This window comes from Sus scrofa, chromosome 14 (assembly GCF_054392235.1).
Source record: "Sus scrofa isolate SSC_HxYL_T2T_F1_AM1 chromosome 14, Sscrofa_HxYL_maternal_Yorkshire_Landrace_v2.0, whole genome shotgun sequence".
In the NCBI taxonomy this organism is placed as follows: domain Eukaryota; kingdom Metazoa; phylum Chordata; class Mammalia; order Artiodactyla; family Suidae; genus Sus; species Sus scrofa.
Window position 1 is genome coordinate 145,467,007 of NC_139396.1, and position 27,020 is coordinate 145,494,026.

A 27,020-nucleotide genomic window follows, 5' to 3' on the forward strand; every position below is an offset into this window, starting at 1 on the left:
CTGCCCTCTGTTTTACTGAGTTGGATTTTGTTTTTCATTGACTTCTAAGCATCCCTGTTGAGGAAATGAGCTCTTTGCCTCTCTGGAGTATTTGATACTGTTTCTGCTATCTTTTCTACAGGGCAGACATTGTTTTATGTTTTGTGTAATCAAAGTTGCCGTCATTTGCCTTATATAGATAGCTTCTAGGTTTTGTGTCTGTCTTTCCCATGCCAAGGTTATTTTATTTTCAATTTCTTTCATACTTTTTATCCCCAAATACTCTCATGGTTTTCAATGTGTTGTATTTAGTCTTTGATTCATCTCCAGCATATTTTTTTGTTGTAGGAGTAAGTTAGTAATAAGCTTTAGGTACTGTCTCTGAATGACTAGTCAGTTGTCTCAACACAGTGTAAGTGAAACAAAATCTGTCTTAATTTGGACTGCAATTTAATATATCAGAATAGCATCCACAGGGAGTTTTTTGCAGGATGATCTCATTTCATAGATTTGTCTGTTCATGACCAATAGAAAACTTCCATAGCTAAGCAAATTTGGTAATATTTATCTCTCTGCTACCCACCCAATTCCTGTTATTTTTCAATACTTTTCTGACCATTTTTGTAAGTTTTTTTTTTCTTTTTTCTTTTTAGGGCCTCACCCACGGCATGTGGAGGTTCCCAGGCTAGGGGTCCAATTGGAGCTGTAGCTGCCAGCCTACGCCACAGCCACAGCAATGCCAGATCTGAACCGAGTCTGCAACCTATACCACAGCTCATGGCAACACCAGATACTTAACCCACTGAGTGAGGCCAAGGATCGAACCCGCAACCTCGTGGTTCCTAGTCGAATTCGTTTCTGCTGTGCCACGACGGGAACTCCCATTTTTGTAAGTGTTGTTTTTCTGGGAGAACCTTAACTTTTTATTTCCCAAGAAAATCTCATCGGTCTTTATTAGAGTTGTATTAAACATATCAGTCTATTTATGGGGACAAGAGCCCTTAACTAGTTCAAGTATGTTTTTCCATGTCTTTCAAGCTTTCTTATGTCCCTCAGAGGTAAACTTTTTAAATACAGGTTTTACACATTTATTCGTATGTAAAAATATATACTATGCTGAATGGCACCTTTTCTATTATTCTCAAATTAATTATTGGCATAAAATACAGGAAAGCTGTTGACTTTCTGGTTACTGATTTAACTGACCTTCTTGCTGAACTATCTTGTGGTTTCTATTTGCCTCTTATTTCTCTAGCAGGGTTTTAGAATTCCCCTCAGCTATTTTTTTTTTTTTTTTTTTTTTGTCATCGGAAAATATGACAACAACTTTTATCTTGGCTATACCTGAATGTTGGCCCTTTTGATCTCTGAGTCATAAAATAGCATGGGTAGTGTTCTCTGGCCAAGTTTTGTGAAATAGGATTGTTGTCTCAAATCATGTTACCTTTCTTTTATTTCTTTTTTTTTTTTTTTTCTTCTTCTGTCATTTTAGGGCCACACCTGCAGCATATGGAAGTTCCCTGGCTAGGGGTCTAAATGGAGCTACAGCTGCCAGCCTATGCCACATCCATAGCAACGCCAGACACAAGCTGCCTCTGAGACCTGCACCACAGCTCACAGCAACACTGGATCCTTATCCCCCTGAGCAAGGCCAGGGATCGATTGAACCCTCAACCTCATGGTTCCTAGTTGGATTTGTTTCCGCTCCGCCACAACGGCAAATCCACCTCTTATTTCTTAATAGAAGAAAACTACATTTGCTGTCAAAGGGTAAACTGGTATAAGGAAAGGTAAAAACTCCTTAACTCCAGGACTCTGAGAAAATCAGGTGAAGGATCTTGCAATAAAACACTTATCTGGTTCACGTTCATTGCATATTAAAGAAAAGTATATCAGATCCTTCCAGGTATGCTCTTGAAGCTGTTGGTTTGTACTATCCTACTGACCTTCAACCATAACTTTGAAATTTGTTTGTTTATTTTTATTTATTTATTTATTTTTTGTCTTTTTGCCTTTTCTAGGGCTGCTCCCGTGGCACATGGAGGTTCCCAGGCCAGGGGTCGAATCAGAGCTGTAGCCACCGGCCTACGCCAGAGCCACAGCAACGAGGGATCCGAGCTGCATCTGAGACCTACACCACAGCTCACGGCAATGCCGGATTGTTAACCCCACTGAGCAAGGGCAGGGACCGAACCCGCAACCTCATGGTTCCTAGTCGGATTCGTTAACCACTGCGCCACAACAGGAATTCCTGAAATTTGTCTGTTTATTTTGACTATGCAGTTAAGGAATGAAATGGAATTCTCCTAAGTTGGGGCTGATAGAAGTTTAGGGTAATAACAGTAGGGGCTGGGTAAGAACTTAAAGTTCAACCAGGAAAGTCAAACTTTCCAATTCAGCCTCCCACATAACACAAGGACCCCTTTAGAGTCGTGATGAGTGGTTAAGCCTTGTGACCTGTCTCTAGGTGAGACTAAGCAATTCAGGATGGAAGAATGTGTTAATTAGGGGACTCAATCCCAGTCTCCCTTTTAATGAGTTTTCTGTCAACACAAAATGAGCCCATACATGCAAGAGAACAGAGAAACCAATTAAATCCAAATCAGTGTGCCACTTTCTAGAAGGCAGATATTTATTGAAAGCTTCTGATTGCAATATTAATCTCATTCTTACATAGAAAATAATTAGTTAATGCAGCCTAAAAGCCAAGATAATTTGTCTTATTGTCCTTCGAATTCCAGAAACCTTGGCTAATAGGATTCTAGGCTGGACTCTTTGCCCACTTACTTACTACTCTAAATGACTTCACTGGACGAGATTCATCCTGTGGATGGATCCACAGCCAGGACTGATCCTGACTGGTTTTTGATATGTATTAGAAATATATCCTTTCACTATCCTTCATCCCTAACCTGATACCTTGCCAAAATATTGACTGGGTGTATCTATCTCAAGATTGTCCAGAATAACTTTTGATGATCTAAGACTGGGAAGTTTGAAGGAGGGAAGAATTTTACTAAGGGAAAAATGGGTTCCTTGAGCGTCTTTAGAACAGATAATTCTGAACTAGAAAACTGGTCAGTCATTCAACAAGCACTCACTGAAACTTTACTATGTGCCAGGCATGGTGCAGGCATTGGAGGCACAGCAGTGAATTAAACAGAAATCCCTGTTCCAATGAAAGCATCAATTCAGTTGGGACCATGAGTGATAGGGGACCAGGACGATTTCAGATAATGAACTGAGACATGGAGAAGACAGAGCAGGTTGATGATAGTGGCAGAGGTGGAAGGGGCAATATTAAATAGGGTGATCAGAGAACCCCTCTGAGGAAATGACCTTTGAGTTGAGATCTGACCTATACGTAATTCACAACCACTTCAGACCTGGGGAACAGTGTTTCAGGCAAAAAAGAACAAACACAGAGACTCCAAGATGGAAGTGGACTGATGCTTGAAGAGCAGAATACACATAGGAAAAGTAAAATTTTTAAATGAAAAGATTATCAAAAGAAAAATTATTTAGAGGCTATAGAGATAACCTGAAAAACTCATAGAAATAAATATAGGTGGCCAAAACCTTGAATGTTAGAGTAGAAAGGGTCATTGAGGAACTTTGTCCAAAGAAAATGAGACTTAATGAAGACATACTGTCCCAGATCTTCAAAGGAGCGAACCCCAAAGCTGAATATGGGGTGATCATAACCTGGATACCAAGGCTGGTCCTGGGAGCTTGCAAGCAAGTATGAAGGCAGAGGGTGTCCTCCAGCTAGTTTGGGAATTCAACATGTTAGGAGCCAGGCAAGTGACATTGGCTGTGGCCATCCATCCCAGAGGAAGGGAGAGCCCTGGAGTGAATGGCGGGGGGGTGCCTGAGGACAGATGGGCATCCTAGGGAGTGGGAGCGAGGCATGTCACTATTACCACGTCAGAATGCAGAGGAAGCTTTCCACTTGGGGCCATCCTGTGGTTTTTTCAGCCATCTGTAGATGACCTCGAACAGGAACCCCAGATGCAGCATAACGTAGCTCTGCTTCCTCTTTTCTTTACCACTCGTGCACTTCTCCCTACTCCATTCTTTCCCAACTGGGAGTGACGTTAAGGGAAGAGGAAATGCTATCACACCAACTGCTTACAGGAGGTTCTGTGGAGTGACCGAAACAATGTAATTTGAGAGACACAGGACGTGAGAGAGATGATGGCTTTCCCCCTTGTTTATTTGAACACATCTGGACATGTGAATAGATTCTAAAGTTTAGAGTAGTAACCAGAACATCCTAGTTCAGTACTGGTGTAACCTGAAGGTCTTGCCTTCTCTCAGACCCTTAGTTTCTCCCATTTAAACAGTAGAACAGTGAGAGAATTACATGATATGGTTGTAAATCCTCTCTAGCACTAGCACCATAAGGTTAAAAATGTGTGCGTGTGTGTCGTATACTAAAAAGTAGACTATGGAGAGTTCCCATCGTGGCACAGCGGAAACAAATTACACTAGGAACCCTGAGGTTGCAGTTCGATCCCTGGCCTCACTCAGTAGGTTAAGGGTCTGGTGTTGCCGTGAGCCACGGTGTAGGTCCCAGATCTGCTTGGATCCTGCATTGCTGTGGCTGTGGCACAGGCCAGCAGCTGTAGCTCCAGTTAGACCCCTAGCCTGGGAATCTCCCTATGTCGCAGGTGTGGCCCTAAAAAGAAAAAAAAAAAAAGAAGTAGACTATCAAGATAGTGAAAAGATAACCTACACATTGGGGGGAAATATTTGCAAATCACATATCCCATAAGCATCTGGTATCTGGAATATAGAGGAGGCTTACAACTCAGCAACAAAAAGACAAACAGCCTAATTTAAAAATAGGCAAAGGACTGTAGTAAACATTCTTCACAGAAGAAATACAAACGGTCAATAAGCCCATGAAAAGATGCTCAACATCACAGTCATTAGCAAAATGCAAATCAAAACAAAAGATGCTATTTCACATCCATTAGAATGGCTATTATCAAAAAAAAAGCAATTGTTGGTAAGGATATAAAAAAATTGCTAGCTGGGATGTAAAATGATGCTACTATTGTGGAAAACAATTTGGTGGTTCTTCAAAAAGTTAAATGGAAAATAGCTATGTGACCCAGCAATTCCACTACTGGGTATTTACCCCAAAGAATTGAAAATAGGTATTTAAACAAAACTTGTTTACAAATGTTTATAGCACTATTCACCATAACCAAAAGGTGGAAAAAACTCAAATATCAATTGATGGCTGGATCAGCAAATGGGGTCCATCCATACAATGGAATATTATTCAGCCATTAACAAGGAATGAAGTAATGGTACACCCTACAGCATGGATAAATCTTAAAAATATGCTGAGTGGAAGATGTCAGGTGCAAAGAACCATATTATATGATTCCATTTATTGGAAATATTCAGAATTAGTTAATATGTTAGAAACAGAAAGTAAATTAATGGTTCCCAGGAATGAGGGTGTTGACTGAAAATATATAAGTAAAGGCGAGAGTTAAGTTTCATTTGGGGTGAAATTAGGACTTAAGCCCGGGAGACAGCATCTCAGGCAGTCCCAAGATACCTCTCGGAGGCAAGGGGGGAAGCTGGGATATATGAGTTTTTGCAACAAAGGGAAAGTAGCAGGAACACAAGATATACAGATAACCAGATTTACAGGAAACGATTTCTATGGAAAGATGTAAAGGTCTGGGCTTACAGGAATCCCTTCTTTGATGTGCTCTCCTGAGTTCCCTCAGGGCTCATCAGCCCACCCTTGGGAGTTGCTATTCTTATAGATGACCACAACATCTTTGGTTTTGCCCACTAACTATAGCCCAGAGCTATCTGAAATACTGCCCCAAAGAGGAAAGGGGGACTATCACTACATAAGTCATAACGGTGAAGGGGGAGGCGCATGCAGCCATGCACACATTTTATAGAGGTTTGCTGCTGGTCCATGAAGGTGACTGCTAGTCATAGACATTAGTCCTCATTGATGGATTTTAGTATGTTTCTAGATATAAGGAGATGCAAGAATTGGGCTCATAAAATCTTCTAAAAGTATCTGAAGACCTGTTCTTCCAGTTGTTCCAGAGCACAGAGTGCCTCACTCCTGGTCTCCTGGTCTCCACCTGAGCTCCACTCAGGAGGTGCTGGGGGTCGGTAGCTGCAGTGGCTCCTGTTTTACTCCCTGTAGAGGCTGATGGCAAGGGCCAGACTTCAGTTCAAAAGGGGAAGGAGAGAATGGGAGTGACAACTTAATGGGCACATGGTTTCTGTTTTGGGGTAATGAAAATGTTCTGGAAATAACTAGAGATGGTGGTTGCACAACATTGTGAAGGTACTAAATGCTATGAAATTGTACATTGTAAAACGGTTTATGCTGTTATGTAACTTCTGCCTCAATTTAAAAAATGTGGGGAGACAGGGAGGAAGCTTCTGAAATTCTGTGTATATTGCTGGAACTGACAGCACTTATGGCTTGAAGCTAGCCAGAACCCAATTTGGGACTTGAACCCACAGTTTTGAATTAGAATCAGTCACCTGGTGTCTGGACTTGCTGAGGTTCAGGTTTTTTGTGCCTTGGCACAGAAAAAATTCAGCAAGAGACAAAGCGATAGGCAAGAAATAGATTTATTAAGATAGGACACTTGTGAGAGATGCAAGCAGCAGGCAAGGAGACTCTGCCCCAAGGATTAGGTGGGCTACAGTTTTATCATCCAAGGCCAGTGGGGGTGGGAAAAGACTGCCTCTTCCTCTTTCTTCTGAGTAGTAACTCCTCCTTGGTCTCTGGTAAGAGAGTATTTGACCCTAAAAGGTCAAACTAGGACTGCCATGGTGCCTAGTCAAGTCAGCAGAAGGGTGGTCCTTAAACTCCTGCCCTTGATCTGAACCTGAATGCTGGCCTTACCCCATCCCCCATTCAATGACTTGAAGCATCTCTCGAGCCTCCACTGGTCAAGCAAGCCTGCCTCATTCTGACGGCTTTCTTGCGTAATTATTAACTTTACAGGGGTCTCCCAGAGTTCCCTAGGCTTCCCTCTCTATCTTATGGTCCCTTATTGGAACTTCCACAAGTACCTATTCCATCCCTATCACTATTTGAATTGGATACCTGGGCAGCAAGAGCAAACAAAGTGAGGAAGCTATTTCAGTTAACAAATAGATACATCCTTCAGTGTCTACCACAAATAAAGTCCCTTGCCAGTGTAAGCAAGGTACTTTCATTCTCTTGAAACTGGCCTTGGTGTTCACGAATATTTCCCTTGTGAAATAATAGCGAAGAGGTCAGGTCCACCCCATTTGTGGGCAATAGTGTGACCAGAAAGGTGTTACCAGAATCCGGGTTCTTGTTTGTGGAGCCAAAGAATAAACTTCAAGAACACACACAGCAAGCAAGCAAAAAGTCTTTCTTATAAGAAAGCAAATAGCTCCCAGCACAGACACTGGGAGGGGGAGGAAGAATCCCTCTTTCTATTGTTCTGTGGACATTTTATCTCTTAAAGACAGCAGTAACAACCAGGGCCCAGATATTTGTTCTTTTTCCCACTGGCCTTGCCCAGATTACCTGTATCAGTCCTTGTCCAATAGGCACTTTAGAGTTAGGGGTGCTCGATACATTGTAGGGTCCTTCTGCTCTTCTTTCCCCTACACTTAGAGTCACCACTCTTTACATTCTTTTGCTAATAGTCAACTGTATTGGTCAGGGGTTAATTCCCACCTTGACGTAAAACAAATGTACTTTCAATAGTTAATCTTCTCACAAGCAAGGCCTGTTTGCCCTGCTTAGTTTTTTACAAATCTTAAACCATGGCCATTAATCAGGGAATATATCAAAGCCCAAGTTCCTACACTAACTACCTGAATTATTATTCTGCCTCAATAGGACAGGAGGATGTTAGAGAAGGAGTCTTCAAGAATTGGCAGACCATGGTCTGGATTAAACCAGGTGTATTTTTGCTGATCCCATACCAGACTTGTTCCTTGAGCCAGTAGTTAAAATGGAGTCTTCCAATAATTAATGATCCAGTCTTCTAGGTTTTCTAGGGAGAAGGAAAAAAAAAAAAAACTGACCATCTGGCGACCCCGGGTTCACATTCCTGGCAATAATCAGTCAGGGTGGGCAGCAGGTACCACTTTTAGACTGGTCATAGGTTCTTTGTCTCTCTCCTCCCTGGGTGTTGCCTGCCAGGCAATGTGCCCTCTCTCCTCCCCATCCATCCTGCTACGTCTGAACATACATTTCACCTTTAGAAATGTGTGTTTGCAAAGTCTCCTATTAAAATGTACAGCTGCTAAGTGTTAAGAAGGCAAAAGTCCTCAGTGCAACAATTTGTTCTTGTGGCTGAGAAAGGACTTGCAGTTAAGAATCTTTTACTTGGGGAGTTCCTGTCATGGCACAGTGGAAATGAATCCAACTAGGAACCATGAAGTTGCGGGTTTGATCCCTGGCCTTGCTCAGTGGGTTATGGATCTGGCATTGCCATGAGCTATGGTGTAGGTCACAGATGCGGCTCAGATCCCACATTGCTGTGACTGTGTCTGTGGCCAGCAGTGGTAGCTCCAATTGGACCCCTAGCCTGGGAACCTCTATATGCCACAAGTGTGGCCCTAAAAAGCAAAAAAAAAAAAAAAAAGAATCTCTTACTTAGGATAGGGGGTGGGTGAAGGTGTAGGGAAGAATCCCAGATCCTAAGACACTACCAGACTGGTGGCAGCATCCCAAGCCAAGGGGAGAGCTTGTTGGTTCGCAGAGATGGGTGAGCACAAACCTGGTTTCCTCCCTTTGGCACCTGCTACCAGGTAAATTTTGCAGTTTCCCACAGGGAAGCCCCTCTTCTCAGCCTGGGTTGGGTGGTTTTCTGCGTGGCAAGTTCTTGACCTCATTTGCCTCCTCCTGGACTGCCACATCACCACAGGAGTCCCAGGAGGGCCAGATTCCAAAAACCCCAGCTGGCAAAACCCTGGCTGATGATCCCAATAGCACTTGGCATTAGGGAACCTAGCATCTGTGAGGCCTGTCTTTTTTTTTTTTTTTTTTTTTTTTTCTTCAATCTTCTTTTCCTTCACCTGAACACAATATGGAAGAAGCCAAAGAGTTGGGGCAACCATCCCAGTCTCTGGAAGTTCAGTTTTCCTCCATATGGTGGAAAGGGACTAGTCCAAATTCAGGTAATAGCCCAACAGGGGACAGGAAAATGATTACAGTGACTCAGAGTTTCTTGCAACTGTTCCTGCTCCCACACAAAACCTCTAGGCTTTATAGCCTTTGTTAGAGTGGAGTGAACCATTTCCCTTGATGGAGAAAGTTCCAGATGCTAGCTAATGGCAGCTGCCCCAAAGCTCTAAGGGAGGGAGGCTATGATCTTAATCTGATAAAACTTTTTATTAGACTAATTTCACTCTCTTGGTTTGGAGTATTAATGTACGGTCTCATTTCTGAGATAATTTTCTGTAGGGCATTGAGCTCAACTTTCAAGAATACAAACTCTGAATTCCCTTTGATGTCATCTGTAAGGTGTCAGATTGTCTTCTTGAACTTTGTGGCTAGACTCTACAAGGAAAAAATGAGTTATAATTTCACAGATTTTAATGGGGAAACAGCAGTAGGAAGTGGTGAGTGACCTTGGACAAGTCATATTACGTCTATTTGCCTGTCTGTAAAATGCTATTTCATGAATTGGTTGAATAAATTAGATAGTCCAAGCCAACAACCTGCCTGGTGCCTGGCATAGTTGATGGTCTTATGTTTGCTGCTGTTATTTTCCTAATGCAGTCTGAAAGCTGGGAGAGATGGCTTTAGTGAGAGTAAATTCCTAGTGATCTCAGAGAGAAAGCTCTGAGTGATGGCTTGAAGTGAAACCTTAAATTCCCTGCTCGGGAGTTGAATCTGGGCAGCCTGGATGAAAACGGGGACTCTTAGCCACTAGACTAGCTAGAGGCCAGAGGCTAAAAGCAGAGTTGCCCTGAGTCTTGCTCCCATTGAAAACAAGAATGTTGCAAGGAGGCAAAGACTATAAAAACAGGTACAGCATTTATTGTTAGAGACACAGTACATGTGGGAAAGCACACAGAAAAGTAGTTTATTTAATTAAGACACAAGCAGGAGTTCCCGTCGTGGGACAGCAGAAATGAATCCAACTAGGAACCATGAGCTTCTGGGTTCAATCCCTGGCCTCACTCAGTGGGCTAAAGGTCTGGCCTTGCTGGGAGCTGTGGTGTATACAGGTTGCAGATGCAGCTTGGATCCTACATTGCTGTGGCTGTGGTGTAGGCCAGCAGCTGTAGCTCTGATTCGACCCCTAGCCTGGGAACCCCCATATGCCGCTGGTGCGGCCCTAAAAAGACAAAAAAAAAAAAAAAAAAGACACAAGCAAAGCAGTAATACACAAAGAGGAATGCAGGTGCAGGTGTCCCCCCTAAATGAGGAGCATGTTGGGGAGATGATTTAATACACTTAATATAGGACAGTTCTTCTAGGTCTTTGTTTTCCTTTGGCCAATTATCTTGTTTTATTTCTCACACCTGACTGGACCCAGAGCTCTCCCTGATATTCATGTGCATCTTTTGGGCAAGAAGGATTCCTAAGCAAAGAGTTTATGGGATATCAGGACCTCTTATGGGCTGGTGTACCCTCCCCATTGACCCCTAGGAGTCTTTTTGCCCATGTGTAGTAGGGGAGGTCTCCTTGACCCCAGGAGAAATTGATATAGTCATCTTATCTTTTCACTCCAGCAGAGCTCAGCTCCTGCCATTCATTTTCTCTTTGCTTTGTCAAAAAGATGCAAGGCTCGATTTATGAAGCCTAAAAAAATCCCTGGGCGAGGTGGTGGGGGGTGGGCTGGGGGCTATCTGCCTCCTATGTCACTAGGACCTGACCAAACGTTAATCCTTCCTCGTAGTGTAGTTTGAAACCAGAGTTGGCAGGAGACTACAAGAAATGCTGAATTAGGGGTGGGGGAAGACTCTATTTCTTTTGGTTCCTTGAGATCTCTTCCTGGCCCAAATCTTGAGTGCTTGCCTGCTACCATGTGTGGGGCCAATTCTCCAGCATCCTTTCTGCATACCTGGCTACAGTTGCCTCCAATAAGAATGGTTTCTCCAGGCTCCCTGGAAGAGAGGAGGTCTTTTTTGTTTTTGGGTTTTATTTTATTTATTTATTTTTTTTGTCTTTTTGCCTTTTCCAGGGCCACTCCCACAGCATGTGAAGGTTCCCAGGCTAGGGGTCTAATGGGAGCTGTGGCCGCCAGCCTATGCCAGAGCCACAGCCACTTGGAATCCGAGCCATGTCTGTGAACTGTACCACAGCTCACGGCAACACTGGATTGTTAACCCACTGAGCAAGGCCAGGGATCGAACCTGCAACCCTGTGGTTCCTATTCAGATTCATTAACCACTGAGCCATGACAGGAACTCCGGAGGAGAGGACTTTGGACACAGCAAACTGTGATGCTGTTGGTCTCTGAGGTCTTCCCAATGGCTCAGAAAAGAAAGCCATGAGCAAGGCATGTCTGGCCAGCAGGAAACAACCTTCACAGGAGAACACTTGATTTCTAAGCTCTGTGGTGTCGTCTCTCCAGAGGTTCCCTCTCCTGTTATGTTTATACTGGGGGAATCCTGTTGCAAGAGTCCTTTGTTGACCCTTGGTCCACATGGCAGTGGAAGCCACCTCTCACTACCAGCTTCTGTTGGGTCCAGAGGGCTTCTTCTAGGCTCTTTGACCCATAGATGAAAGGAGAATCATTCCTCAAAATTGTTTGGGAAATTATATATATATACACTTTTTTTTTTTTTTTTTTTTTGCTTTTTAGGGCCATACCCATGTTATATGGAAGTTCCCAGGCTAGGGATCAAATCTGAGCTACAGCTTCTGGGCCTACACCACAGCCACAGTAATGTGGGATCCAATCCACACCTGTGACCTACACCACAGCTCATAGCAATGCCAGATCCTTAACCCACTGAGCAAGAACAGGGATCAAATCCCCATCCTCATGGATACTAGTCGGATTCATTTCCACTGTGCCACAACGGGAACTCCCACTGGGAAATGATTGACCTGTTTCCTTTGATCCTTTCCACCTTGAGGAAGGCCCGTCAAGTAGCAGGTGTGGGAGTGGAAATCCTTCTGCTCTTTTCAACATTGCTAAGGTAAACATGGGAGAAATTCAGCTGCTGAAGAGATCCAACTCTGGCTCTCTGGAAGGCCAGAAGCTCTCTCTCTCTCTCTGTTCATCCTGTAAACATAGAGCTATTGAGCAAAATAAATAAATAAATAAAATACAGCCATTTCCTCTAACTTTTTCTTTCCTTCTTTTTTTTTTTTTAAGGCCTGAACTTCCTGCTGCTGCTCACAAGGATGCTTTTTATTTTTAACTTCTTATTTTCCCCACTTCCAACCCCGGCACTGATCTGCATCCTGACCTTTGGAGCTGCTATCTTCCTGTGGCTGATTTACAGACCTCAGTCCATCATGCCTCTTGTTGACCTGGACAACCAGTCGGTGGGAATTGAGGTAACTTACCAAATCACCCATTCAGTTTGTCAACCTTGATCTCACACACAAACGGTCCTTCGGGGTCTTAAGATAACTGGTGGAGGAGACTGGGTGGAGTGCAGGAGGGTAAGCCTTTCTGGTTAGCAAAAACACAGTTTAAGTAAGCTTAACTTCTAGTAAGGGCACATTTTCCTTTGTAATAAAATGAAATCACAACTTTTATTGCTTTGACAACACCGGTAATCTAGACCTGGGGTTGGCATACTACAGCCTGCAGGCAAAACTACCTTTCTCCGTGTGAGTAGCAAGCTAAGAATTTTTAAAAACTATTTTATTTTTTCTTTGTAGTGTTGCACCTCCAGCATATGGAATTTCCCAGGCCAGGGGTAGAATTGGAGCTGCAGCTGCTGGTCTATACCACAGCCACGCCAACTCCAGATCCGAGGCCCATCTATAACCCAAGCTAGAGCCAGCGACAACACTGGATCCTTAACCCACCGAGTGAGGCCAGGGATCAAACCTGCATCCTCATGGATACTGGTCACGTTCTTAACCTGCTGAGCCACAACAGGAACTCTGTATTTTTAAAGGGATATGTAAAAAATTTAAAAAGAGGGGTAGCTCCTGTATGTTCCACATAGCCTAAAGTATCGACTGGCCCTTTACAGAAAGTTTTGCTGAATGATGACCTTGATGACAGAGTCAGTCCTCTGGGGACAGGAGAATGTTTTTTATCGAGATACCCAAAGCCTGAGATGGTAGAGAAGTTATTGAGTTCATTGCCAGCTTCGAGTTAATATTCACTCTTCAAATAGACAGACATTGAACTGGGCTTATCCCCTCCGTTCCCTGACTTGATAGAAAATCACAGAGCTGCTTATGTATCTTTGAGTTGAGGGAAAGCTCCAAGAATGTTCTCTCATGATTTTTCATCTTCAACCCTTTTCAGAGAAAAAAGTATTCCTGTTTCTTTGTAAGGCCAACCACTCCTGATCTTTCAACAAACCTGTTCCTCTCCTCGGGAATCTTACTCCAAGTTACTTCCACTCTCCACCACACCCCCTTTTATTTGGAAGATGTTCATAGCATCTTCCTGTTCTGCTGATCCTGCTGCTACAGGCCATTTTTGCTTTTTAGGGCTGCACTTATGGCACGTGGAGGTTCCCAGGCTAGAGGTCCAATTGGAGCTACAGTTGCCACGGCAACATCAGATCCAAGTCACATCTGCAACCTACACCACAGCTCACGGCTACGCCAGATCCTTAACTCGCTGAGCAGAGCCAGGAATTGATCCCGCAACCTCATGGTTCCTAGTCAGATTCATTTCCCCTGGGCCACGACTGGAACTCCTGCCCCCAAGTCTTTAAGAGCAGTCTGTTTGTTGAGTTCCCCTTCTGAACTTCAACCCACTAGATCTGACCTTTATTGCTACCATCTCCCCAAACTTCTCGGCATCAGTCATAATCTACCTTCGAAATTCCATGCTTTCTCCCTCTGCCTTCCTCTCAGCTGATTTGACACTTCTTTCCCAAAACTTCTACTTTTGCTTTCAGAATATCCTTCAATGAGGTTTCTTCCTAATTCTAAGACAGTCTCACTTCATCACTTAGATTCTTTCCTCTCCTCATCCTAGAGTGTCTTTCACCATCTTTTGATTCCTCTAAAGCAGGGGTTTGCAAACATGTGTGAAGACGAGTGAGGACTTTAGGCTTTGCAGACCATGTGGCTTGTGTTTCATTGTAAATGCTTGTGTAGGGCTCTGTTCCAATAAAACTTTATTTACAAAAGCAGGTGACAAGCCATATCTGGCCCCAGATTATAGTCTGCCAATTCCTGCTTTAAATCCTCACAGCTGAGAAAATCCCTCCTCTCTTATGAGATGAAAATGTACCTAACAGGCTACAATACCCAAATCTGACTTTCTAGTTGACTTCTCTCCTGAGTTCCAGTAGATCTCAGTGACCTCAAGTACCTCAGGCTCCACACTTCTCTTTATTGTATATCATCTCCCTTACACATACACACACACACACACACACACACACACACACACATCCTTCCCTGTTTCCCCTCCTGCTTTATCTCAGTTAAATGTATGTCTTCTTACCCAGTTGCCTAAAATTGAGTTGAATCATTTTTCATTCTTCATCCATGTAAATAGATGGCAAGACCACATCTTTCCTTCCTTGAAGAAGGACTTTATTGTTGACGTCTTAATGTGACATCTCATGGAAATCCTCCCTGATGCTCCAGGTTAAGCCAGATCTCTCGTCACGGCCTTATCATTACCTCATAGTTTTATATCCCATATCTTGGGAGTAATTTACATTTTTGAATGCTTATGTAATTGATGCCTATTCCTCATGAAACTAACTTCCATGGGGGTTGAACCATGTTGACAACTCCTTATGCATCTCCAGGATCTAAATCAGGGCCTGACCCTATAATTCCAGCTGACATTTCTAGACAAATCCCTAGAGACTTCCTCTTCCTCAAATACTCTCTTCTAGAGCTGCCCACCAGAATCTGCCATGTGTTTTCTTGCCTCTGAGCCTTCTTTTTTTTTTTTAAATTCAATTATAATTGATTTGTAATACTGTGTTAGTTTCAGGTTACAGCATAGTGATTCTTTTTTTTGCAGATGATATTCCCTTATAGATTATTATAAGAGATTGGGTATGATTCCCTGTGCTATACAGTAAGTCTTTGTTGCTTCCTCTGTGCCTTTATTCAGGCTGTTCCTTCTCTGAATTGTTCTCTTTTCCCTCCCCTCTTTGAAACCACATCTTTTTGGCCTTCAGAGTCTCTATTAAAGTAATATTTCTTTTCTGTATCCTTTTTACTTAATACAAAATAGGTTGCTTCATGAATCTCCCAAAACATATATTACTATTACAACATGTACATAACAGTATTATATTTGCGTGTTTCTCCCTTTTCCAAAAACTCTTGTTTATGGGGTGCTCATGGGCAGTGATTTTGTCTTAACTCACTTTGCATCTACAGATTTTGCACAGTGTCTGGAACATGGTCTGCATTTGATAGATGCTTTAAATTTAATATGATTTTTTAAAAGGAGATCTCTGTGTGTGTGTGTGCGCATGCGCATGCACCCACCCAGGGAGGTGGCGGGAACCTGTCAAAAACATAATTGTGACAATCTCTGGGTTTCTCTGATGTAAAAATTCTATAATTTTGAGATTTAAAAAACTGATGGATTAAACACTAAAGGGGTCATGCCTGTGACCTCAATGGTTGGCATTTATATTCTTTTCAATTCAATCCGTAAGAGTTTGGAAAGGGCGGGGAAAAACTCAGCCTTGAACTAAACTTGGTCTTGTATCTTAGGGAGGAGCACGTAGAGGTCCTTTCCAGAAGGACTATAACCTGATGGGTCACTACTTGTCAGATGCCAGCACGGTGTATGAAATTTTCCAAAGAGGACTTGCTTTGTCTGGTAAGTCTGGTCTAACCTTGCCTGTAAGACCAAGGCAGGGTCTTGTTCCATACTTCTCCTTCCCTGTCTCACTGTTATAACTCCAGCTGTCTAAATGGGGTGGTCTGAGAATCACAGCCTGCAGGGTGGAGGAGACATGAGCACAGTTATCAGGATGGGTGCTGGAAAGTGTGTAGTAGGACAGAATTGGGTTCAAAGTGCAGTGCTTCTATTGCCAGCTGTGTGACTCTGCAGAAACAGCTTTGCCTCTCGAATCCATTCCTCACTTAAGGCAAGGAGAACTTCCAAGTTGTTAAAGAGTCAACAGTAGGAGTTCCCCTTGTGGATCAGTAGCAAATCCAACTAGTATCCATGAGGATGCGGAGTCGATCCCTGGCCTTGCTTAATGGGTTAAGGATCTGGCATTTGCTGTGAGCTGTGGTGTAGGTCACAGACGTGTCTCGGATCTGGCAGTGCTGTGGCTGTGGCTGTGGCTGGCAGCTGTATCTCTGATTTGACTCCTAGTCCAGGAACTTCCATACACCACAGGTGCGGCCCTAAAGCGGGGAAAAAAAAAAAAAAAAGTCAACAGTAGTGTTTCGATTACTTCACTAGTACATTATGTTTGTCTAAAAACACACTTTTCATAAATGCAATTCCCTGCATTACAAAATCTGAGCCAGAATTAGCATTCAGGCCTCCTGACTTCTTACCTTGCCCTTGCTCTCAGTATCATAATACTGGCCCATGGCACTGCTCTTAGTATCACAGAAGGTAATTATCTTGTGGATTTTTTTGGAAACATCACCGCACGACCTTTGATGGGTTCCTTTGGGGCATATCAAGGCTCAGTACTTGTGTCTTACATCATTGAACACAATGCTAGGTACACTCATTTTCTCTGGAAATCAACTGGCCTGTAACTCTCCCTATAACTTTTCTCTTTGGGGTGATAGTCTGTCCAGGCAGAGGTTTACCTATGTGACTTTTGGTCCCTCCCTTCCCTTCTGCCTTTTAACTATGACTACAACATTTAATAGCCAGCTGCTGTCACGTGCCAACCAGACTCTAGTACCTCATGTATCCCATCTACTTAATTGTTCCTGTTCCTTAAGGATTAGTTGTTCTCACCCCCTTTTTTAAAAGGGAAGAAATGGAAGGTCGGAGGTTCAGGAACATTTCGAAGGTGACAGAACTAGAATATGTTGACACTAATACTGAAATTTCTATTTCTGACTAGCTGGATTATTCTATTTTAAGTCAGCTCTGAAACGTTCTATAAAAATTGTTGCTCCTCAAGACAATGAAAGGTTTTTGGTAAAGAAAACTTCGGAGTTACCATCGTGGCTCATTGGTTAACAAACCCAACTAGTATCCATAAGGACGTGGGTTTGATCCCTGGCCTTGCTCAGTGGTTTAAGGATCTGGTGTTGCCTTAGGTCACAGATGTGGCGAGGACCCAGCATTGCTGTGGCTGGGGTGTAGGCTGGCAGCTATAGCTCCTATTCCACCACCAGCTTGGGAACTTCCATATGCTGTGGGCCCCCCCCCACCCCGCCAAAAAAAAAAAAAAAGAAAGAAAGGAAAAGAAGGAGTTCCCATCATGGCTCAGTAGTTAATGAATCCGACTAAGGAACCATGAGGTTGAGGGTTCAATCCCTGGCCTTGCTCAGTGGGTTAAGGGTCCAGCGTTGCCTTGAGCTGTGGTGTAGTTTACAGATGTGGCTTGGATCCCGTGTTGCTGTGGCTGTGGCATAGGCTGGCAGCTATAGCTCCAATTAGACCTCTAGCCTGGGAACCTCCATATGCCGCGGGGGGGCCCTATAAAAGACAAAAAAAAAAAAAAAAAAGAAAGAAAAGAAAAGGGAAAGGAAAGGAAAGGGGAAAGGAAACAAAAGGAAAGAAAACTTATCTCCGAAGGCTCCAAAAGAGACTGTACTTGGTATTTCTGCCTCCAAATCAGCACTTACTTAGACTTCCATGCAACAGCAAACAAACCCCAAACCACCATTAGTTTACTTATTGGGGCACTTGAGATAGTCTATGGCTATTAGGATAGATTTTCCCTTGGGATTTTCCATTTCTTTTTTCTTTTTTTTTTTATTTTATTTTCCCACTGTACAGCAAGGGGGTCAGGTTATCCTTAGATGTATACATTGCAGTTACAGTGATTTTCCATTTCTTGAAGTTTCCTTCATTGCACATGTGCTGTTATTATAATGACAAACATCATTTAGCACATGATCTGTAGCACAGGAGACACTACTTTAACTTAAAACTCAACAGGTAACGTTGAAATTGCTTCTCATGTAATTGGCATGAGAAATCCAGCATGCCTATTTTCATAGAAAAATGACACTTCTGTTCACAACTCGGATTGGCTACATTCGCCCCGATCCGTATCTTTAATCCCTACCCAGCAGACAGTCCATGTTGAGAATCACCTGTGGATAATGTTTAAAATATAGATCCTCTGGAGTTCCCATCGTGGCGCAGTGGTTAACGAATCCAACTAGGAACGATGAGGTTGCCGGTTCGATCCCTGGCCATGCTCAGTGGGTTAAGGATCCGGCGTTTCTGTGAGCTGTGGTGTAGGTTGCAGATGTGGCTCAGATCCCTTGTTGCTGTGGCTCTGGCGTAGGCCAGTGGCTACAGCTCCGATTAGACCCCTAGCCTGGGAACCTCCATATGCTGCAGGAGCGGCCCTAGAAAAGGCAAAAAGCAAAATAATAATAATAATAATAATAATAAATAAATAAATAAATAAATAAAATATAGATCCTCTGGCTCCATCTTATTCCAGACAGTTTGACCTCAGACAACAAATATTTAGCAAAGCTTTCCAGGGGCACTGCATGCCAGAGTTTCGACTCTACTCAGCTTAGGGCCCCTATCTTTCCAAGAAGTCATTAACGGGCAGGCTCTTTGTAGATGGCCATGTCTTGGAACAGAAGAAGATCTAAGTTGAATAAATTAGTCATGTGCTAGGCTGTTGCCTGGTCAGGACTTCAGCTAATCAGAATGAAGCTGATTAGAACATGGAGTTTAAGGAGATCCCAGTAGGCGTCCCTTTGGGCCAATTATACGACTTGTTCCTTGGCCATGGGCCTCTGCTAGTATTTTCATCAACACAGAAGTAATAAGGAGATGCAGTATAGTTTTCCCCACCTTTATCAGCTCTGCCACTTACCGAGTGAGCTCGAAGCTGCCCCAGCCCTTTGTGATTCCTGGTACCGGGGATAATGGTAGTTACTGGGAAGACCCAATGAATTAATACGCCTAGCAGAGAGTAAGCCCTCCATAAATGGTAGTTATCACTGGTGATTAATGTTATTCCAAAAAAAAAAAATCCCATTGGTAGAACACCAGTGGTCCAGGCTCTAGGCTGGAGCAGTGGCTGTGAACACCCAACAGCAGGGCTTGTCGGGCTTCAGGGAAAGTTTCAGTCTAAGACTTGACTTCTTGAGCTTACATGTTGCTGATGCAGCAGAAAGAAAAAGTACTAACCTTTCCTGTGGACAATCTCCTCATTCATTTTTGCACATCTCTTTAATCAGAGTGGCTGTCTTCTTTCCTGCTTTCTTTCTGTTTCCCTCTATCATGTAGTCTGGAAGTTCACTGATTCACCTCAGGATTCCCAGTGACCTTTTCTTTGAAGTCTTCCTTTGGACTAGACCTCAGTTCCTCTCGGCAGTTTGGCTAGATCCTCTCTTCAAAATTTCCTTCCCTTCTCATTTTCTATTTATAGCTCAATCGCGTTGTGACTTCAATGGAGGGGTTTCTCTGCAGTTAGGATTTTTCTTTAGTTTCATACCATAACTTCTGTGGCTTCTATGGTTGACATTACTGTTTATTTTAGTAAGTGGATGTTCCCAGATGTCTTTTGATTTTTAAAAAAAGGTGAAGTAGTTTCAGTGTTCAGAGGCTTAATGCTTCTATTGTCAAACGTTAAGACACAGTTGTAAAAATATTGAAGGCAAGTGTATGTATGTGTGAGTACACGTGTCCTCGTGTGTGTGTTCTTGTCATCCTTTATGCATCTCATTCTCTCGGAAGACACGCTTATATAAATGGGCAAAGTGCATTACCAGATGGTTTATGAGAGGAAATAAAATGTAACAAACAAGGGAAACGGTCCCACGTTAATAGCTGTTAAAAAAATGAGACTAAAAGAATAACTTTTAAAAGCTATTAAATCGGAAGACATTAAAAAGAGACTATTGTCTGTGACTTGTTATGTTGCTGATGGGAGAAAAACAAATTATCACAACTGCTCCACCAAGCAACGTGGGACCAGGTATCAAAAGCCTGAGCTGCCTGACCAGCCACCTCCTGCTGCCCTTCCCAACCCAGTTACTTTGTTTTAGAGGCTCTATTCTAAGAAAATGTTCTAAATTTAAAATGACCAATTTGAAAATATGGATCATAGCATTACCTGAGGGGTCAGTCTTGGAAACAATCTAAATGCCCACAATGGGAGAAATTCACCTACACAGTTGAACCCTCTGTTGTTCGGCTATAATAAGCCATTGAAATCTCTGTAAAGAACAACAGGGGAATATTTATATAAAACAGAGGATATAAGAAGGGTACCGAAACATGGACGTGGGATGAACCTAACTCTGTAAAACTATGCAAAGGAAGTATGAAAGGAAATATCAGTGTTAACAACGGTGTTAATATGATGAGGTTATTGATGACGCGTATTTGAGTTTTTGCTAAATTTTCGTAAGCATGTGTTTCTTTTATTGTAGGGAAGCTCAGTCCAAGATTATCTGATACGCACTGTGTGGGTTCACTTGTCTGTCGGCTTTTGTTGGCTCACATCATGTGGGCTAGTCCATATTCATGGCTTTCTCCAAATGCCTGGAGGTCATGTATTCCAACATGGAACCACTCTTGTTTCGTTAATATTTCCTAAATGTTTCAAATGTAGCTTGCAAGGCTCTGTCTGCCTTTGGGAACTAAGTACTTACTGACTTCGAATTCTCTTGATGCATAGGAGAAGCTCACATCCTTACTGGGTTTATCCTTTGTGTCTTGTCTTTTTACCTTCTCTGGTCCAAAGAATTTGCAACTGGAACTGATTTTCTTTGAATGTTATGTTTTTAGACAATGGGCCTTGCTTGGGATACAGAAAACCAAACCAGCCATACAAATGGTTGTCCTACAAACAGGTAAGTCAAACCTGTGATTTTGGATAGATTCTTTTGCTAATGTGGTATCCTGTGTTAACTTGGTCTCTTTCGGGTCTTGACTGCTTTTTTTCTTCTCTCTCTCTTTCTCTCTTCCTCTCTCTTTTGTAGGTATCGGATCGAGCAGAATACCTGGGCTCCTTTCTCTTGCATAAAGGATACAAGCCATCACCAGACGAATTAATTGGCATCTTTGCTCAGAATAGGCCAGAGGTAACCATGTTGAAATTAACTCAAGGAAATGAGTCAGGGCTAAGTCTAAAACCTTTAAATTCTACCCCCAATTCAGGACTCTGACATTTGTGGATGACTTATCAACGCTGTTTAAAGACCTCAGATTCTTTAAATATTGTTTTACTTGAAAGAATTATACTTCAGGACCTCTTTCATCCTGGTTGAATATTTAGTGGTGTGTACTAGGTGACTGGACTTCTCTTATGTCTCCCATTATGTGTCATTTTAAGTCAGTTTGTTGTATGAGGAAAACAAGGAAGCTATGAGGGCCTGGAAAATAAGAACTTGAAGATGATGTGGAAAGGGGTATATTTATATTAGAACTGGAATTTGCACATTGTACCTGAACCAGTAATCAAGGCATCCATTGCCACTGAGATAGGCTGTAGCCTTCTTTCTGCAGTGAGTTGAAAGCCAATTTTAGATATGAAGATGATTGGAGTTAAACTTATCTCCAAGTTCAAGATAAGAATTAGAGGAGTTCCCGTCATGGCGCAGTGGAAACGAATCCGACTAGGAACGATGTGGGTTCGATCCCTGGCCTTGCTCAGTGGGTTAAGGATCTGGCGTTGCCATGAGCTGTGGTGTAGGTCGCAGGTGCAGTTTGGATTTGGCGTTGCTGTGGCTCCGGTGTAGGCCAGCAGCTACAGCTCCGATTAGACCCCTAGCCTGGGAACCTCCATATGCCACGGGTGCGGCCCTAAAAAGACAAAAGATGGAAAAAAAAAAAAAAAGGAATTAGACCCAGTATCCTCAGAGAAAGCCTTCATATGCTTTAGAATGGTTGGATGGCCTACTCTCACTAGAGCCAGTTGCTTAACGGAGAATCTGAGAGGCACTGGCCACCCTTTTAGGTGAATCTGCAGCTCCATTGTCATTACACCTGGCCTCAATAAGAAGAGATATAGTCAACTCTGGTTTAGGAACTTCACACCAGACCTAGTGCCACAGTCCACTAGGGCTGCCATAGCAGAATACCACACACAGGTGGCTTAAACAACAGACATTAATTTTCTCACAGTTCTGGAGCCTGGAAGCCCAAGATGAAGGTGTCTGCAGATTGGGTTTCTCCTGAGGCCTCTCTTCTTGCAGACAGCTGCCTTCTTGCTGTGTCCTCACATGACTTTTTCTCTGCCATCCTCAGCATTGCTTCCTCTTCCTAGGACAGAAATTATACTGGATCAGGGCCCCATCCTTATGACCTCATCAAACCTTAGTCACCTCCTCATGGGCACTATCTACAAGAGCAATCACAGTGGGGTTAGAGCTTCAACATGAATTTTAGGAGGGAACAAAATTCCGTTCGCAACACCAAGACTGACATTTAAGGCCCACCATTAGCAGATTCTGAGCCACCTTTCCTGTTCATTTCCTGTCACTCTTCATGCGCTCTGGGGTATATATCATGATGTCAGGCAACCCTATCTTTGTTCATTCACTTCCTTCTTCCTCGAATGCCTTCTCTACCTTCCTCTCCATAACCAGATCCTAGCAGTCCTTCCAAGCCCTGCTCAATTTCCATGACTCTTCCCAAAGCAGTCTCAGATAGCTTCCCCCATGCCTCAGAGTGGCCCTGCCTTCTTTTTTTTATTTTGTCCTTTTGCCATTTCTTGGACCGCTCCTGCGGCATATGGAGGTTCCCAGGCTAGGGGTCCAATTGGAGCTGTAGCCGCCAGCCTACGCCAGAGTCATAGCAACTCGGGGATCCAAGCCACGTCTGCAACCTACACCACAGCTCACGGCAATGCCAGATCCTTAACCCACTGAGAAGGCCAGGGATCGAACCCGAAACCTCATGATTCCTAGTCAGATTCACTAACCACTGAGCCATGATGGGAACTCCGGCCCTGCCCTCTTAAGACTCCCTAATGCTTTCCTAAATGCTTAGAGATAGAACTTACATACTCTACCTTCATTTCATAGTTGTCTCTGTGCCTATCTTATCTCCTTTATTTAATCATATTTTATAGCATTAGGAGCAGCAGCCCCTAGGACACAACAGTGATTTTTTTTTTTTTTTACCACAGAGCCACCAAATAAGTATTTGTTGACTAAATGATTGAATTAACACTTTTCCTTTTCAAAGTGTACTCCCGTCCTTATTTGAACTTCTCTCCATACAGTGGATCATCTCTGAGTATGCCTGTTACACATACTCCATGGTAGCCGTCCCCTTGTATGAAACCTTGGGAGCAGAGGCCATCAAATACATTATCAACAAAGGTAAACCTTTGCTGTTGCATTTTTTCTTGATTCTTACTTGATGCTGAGCAATTCCTCAAGATCTGCTTTTGGTAGCAGACTTGGAATCCTGGGACCTGAAAAATGCTCGTCTTTCTTGTCCTGTAGTGCCTAGGCTATCATGTAGGGGGGAACGTTACAAAAAGCCCATGAGGCAGAGATATATTCATATAGAAGATTCAATGAAATGCTTCAAGGTGGCGTAGTGTGATAATATAGTTTAGTGATAAGACTATTTTCCCTAGCCAGGCTGGATGAAAGACCATGGAGTGAGTAAATAAATCATTCAATTTTGACTCTCCTGGTATGAAATCACTGTTTTAATTTCCTATTCTGGTAAACTGAAGTCGGTACACTTAATTAACCAGCATGTACCAATGTCCATGGTGAGTCTGTAGAAAAAAATTGCCCTTGTTAGAGAAACAAAAGTTTAATGGACCAGAAACACATAAACCAAATATTACTTTCTGTTGCAGAATTCATAGATTAAGTCCGTAGATCTGTTTGAACTAAAGACATAATCAGAAGTTTTCTATTTGTGAAAACAAGTATCAAAACAAATGCTAACATTAAAAATCATAAAATCCTCGTCTAGGAAAATTCTCACCTGCCCCCTCCTTTCCCTTCTAATCCCTACTCTACCTACTCCCAAAAAATACATGCTGACAGGACCACATCTAACTGATTCATACATGTCTGTATTCTCAAGCAGGAGGAATTCTGTGGCTTGTCTAGAAACTACACTGTCGGCAGTATGCAAGAAAACTAAGTGTTTCTGTTTCAGTGAAGCTTATTCCTTATCAATGGAATGTTTCAGATTTTATACATTAGAAATCTGATTTACAGGAAGTTCCCTTCATGGCTCAGTGGTTAACGAACCCAACTAGGATCCATGAGGATGCAGGTTCGATCCCTGGCCTTGCTCAGTGGGTTAAGGATCAGGTGTTGCTGTGAGCTGTGGTGTAGGTTGCAGACGTGGCTTGAATCATTGTTGCTGTGGCTGTGGCATAGGCTGGCAGCTGTAGCTCTGATTCGACTCCTAGCCTGGGAACTTCCATATGCCTGTGGGTGTGGCCCTAAAAAGGAAAAAAAAAAAGAAATCTGATATACAGACATAATCTCCTTTGGGGACCCAGTAGCTTTGACATTTTTAAAAATCTCTTCCTCCTCATAAGACAATCAGGTACTCAGCAAAGCAGGAGGGTGACCCTGGCTCAATTTCTGCTTTCAGCTGAGATTGCCACAGTGATCTGTGATAAGCCCGAAAAGGCATTGATCCTGATTAAGGATATGGAGAAGGGCCTCATCCCAAGCCTGAAAATGATCATCATCATGGATCCCTTTGAGGATGACCTGAAGGAGAGAGGGGAGAAAAGTGGAATTGAGATCTTATCCCTGCTTGATGCCGAGGTAATGGGTCTGAAACTCAGCCCGCAGCTGGAAGGCAGGTCTGACACTGTGGGCAGCTTGCAGGCCTTCTACACAGGCTGTTGCTGTCCAGGGAGAGGGGGCAGGAGAGGAGTAAATTTGACTCATGCTGTGAAGCTTTGAGAATCCTTTCCCCAAGACAACTCCGAAACCATGCTCATGGGTGAGGAAGGTCCGGGGCCAGGATACACAGACTTCCAAGTTGAGAATTTATAAATACTGAGCTAGTTAAGAATATGGTGCTGGACCCGGGCTTCCTAGGTTTGCATTCCAGCTTCACGTCCATTTGTTGGTGACTTTGGGCCAATTATTTCACATCTTCTCCCCCCCCCCGCCCGGCTCTGTAAAATGGGGATGAAATAGTCCCTACCTCACAGAGGAGCTCTAAAGAGTTAAATGAGAGGCTATCTATAAATTGCTCAGGACAGTAACTTCTATGTAGTAAGCCCTGAAAGGTCAATTCTTCATATTAGTCAAGAAGATTTGGCCATGGAGTTCCAGCTGTGGCACAGTGGGTTAAGAATCTGACTGCAGTGGCTCAGGTCCCTGCAGAGGTGCGGGTTCCATCCCTGGCCCAGCGCAGTAGGTTAAAGGATCCAGTGTTGCTGCAGCTCTGGTGTAGGTCACAGCTGTGGCTTGGATTCAGCACCTGGCCCCCCCAGGAGCTTCCACATGCCATGGGTGTGGCCCTAAAAAGAAAAGAAAAAGGATTAGGCGTGGTCCTAGATAACTGACTCTTAAGACTATGATGGGAAATTTGGACTTTGGGATTTAGCTTCTTGAATTGGTGTTCCAGAGAAAACTTACGCTCTTCCCCGTGGTTTTCATTGTGCCTGAATATAGGCTTCTGGGCTTGATCTGGGTTGGAATTTTGATTGTATTCCCACAGAGGTGTTCTCATGCAAAATGGAAAGGGAGGGCTGTGTTTGTCCTGGGACTCTCCATCTCAATGAATATCTTTCTTTCTTGACTTTCTGTTTATGCAGAACATAGGAAAAGAGAACTTCAGAAAACCTGTGGTAAGTTTTCTTTTGCCAGAATTTAAGGCTTGTCATATTCAACTTTCAAAGCTCACAGCAGACTAAGCCCTTGTGCTTCCCCCTCCAGCCTCCTTCACCAGAAGATCTGAGCATCGTCTGCTTCACCAGTGGGACCACAGGTCAGTGCCCAGGAAGCCGCTCCAGAGGCCTCTGGCCAGCCAAAAACATGGCTTGAGTCACTGACCACTGATAGGCTGATAAATATACTTTATAATACCCTTATACTCAGGGGCTTCTAATCTAAGACGTCTGAGTATGGAGGCCCACATGGAAAAACCTAAGCCTAAGCACACAGACTTCATTGAAAATGCTGGAAGGTGTTTTCATGCTATGGATTTCAGAAAGATATCAGAAAGTCCACTTTCTACCCCATCCCATCACTCTCTCCATTTGACCTACTGGAATGGTTTCACTCAGTCAAGGTGGCCCAGTGATAGTTCCTCTTTCTCCCCTGTAGAGCTACCTAGCTATCAGAACTCTCAACAAATTTCAGTGTGACCTGTGAGGACCTAGTTACAGCCATTCCATTGTGCCTGGTTTATAATGTCATGGTTAAAGAATATTGTTAGATCTGAATTCTTAAACATAAAAACAGCTCAAGGTGGGGGGCTACTTGGCTTTCTTTTGGACTGTGTTGCTGAGATTGTAGCTGTGTCCTCTCTGGTGGTAGACAGCTCATGATGCTGTCAGCAGTGGAATCCCCAGGGGCCTCAATGTTTCATAAACAGAGTCATACACCATTCATAAAAAGACACAGTGACAGAAGGAGCGCTTGGCTCCCTGGAACAGGACCAATCAAATGTAGCTTTGGATTTTTGTCTTTCTTTTTTTTTTCTTTTTTGTCTTTTTTTGCTATTTCTTTGGGCCGCTCCCGCAGCATATGGAGGTTCCCAGGCTATGGGTCCAATTGGAGCTGTAGCTGCCGGTCTAGACCACAGCCACAGCAATGCGGGATCCGAGTCACATCTGCGACC

The 27,020-nt window shown here is 43.2% G+C and overlaps 1 protein-coding gene and 1 long non-coding RNA gene across 8 annotated transcripts in view; one reads left to right on the top strand and one right to left on the bottom strand.

The window, feature by feature from the left end:
- Positions 1-27,020, top strand: part of ACSL5 (acyl-CoA synthetase long chain family member 5) — a 52,630-nt gene that overhangs the window by 12,431 nt on the left and 13,179 nt on the right. For all 7 annotated transcript variants that reach the window (XM_013990489.3, XM_084992976.1, XM_084992975.1 and 4 more), the window contains 8 exon segments: positions 12,306-12,490; positions 15,821-15,929; positions 21,021-21,085; positions 21,215-21,316; positions 23,461-23,560; positions 24,810-24,988; positions 25,993-26,025; positions 26,114-26,165. In XM_013990489.3, coding sequence (XP_013845943.2) covers positions 12,335-12,490; positions 15,821-15,929; positions 21,021-21,085; positions 21,215-21,316; positions 23,461-23,560; positions 24,810-24,988; positions 25,993-26,025; positions 26,114-26,165 — 796 coding nt within the window. In that variant the 5' untranslated portion in view covers positions 12,306-12,334.
- LOC146397060 (uncharacterized) lies at positions 9,991-17,767 on the bottom strand. Its single transcript, XR_014826231.1, has 2 exons — positions 11,342-17,767; positions 9,991-10,181 (listed from the first exon to the last, which is right to left on the bottom strand). It is a non-coding gene; the product is annotated as an uncharacterized LOC146397060 (long non-coding RNA).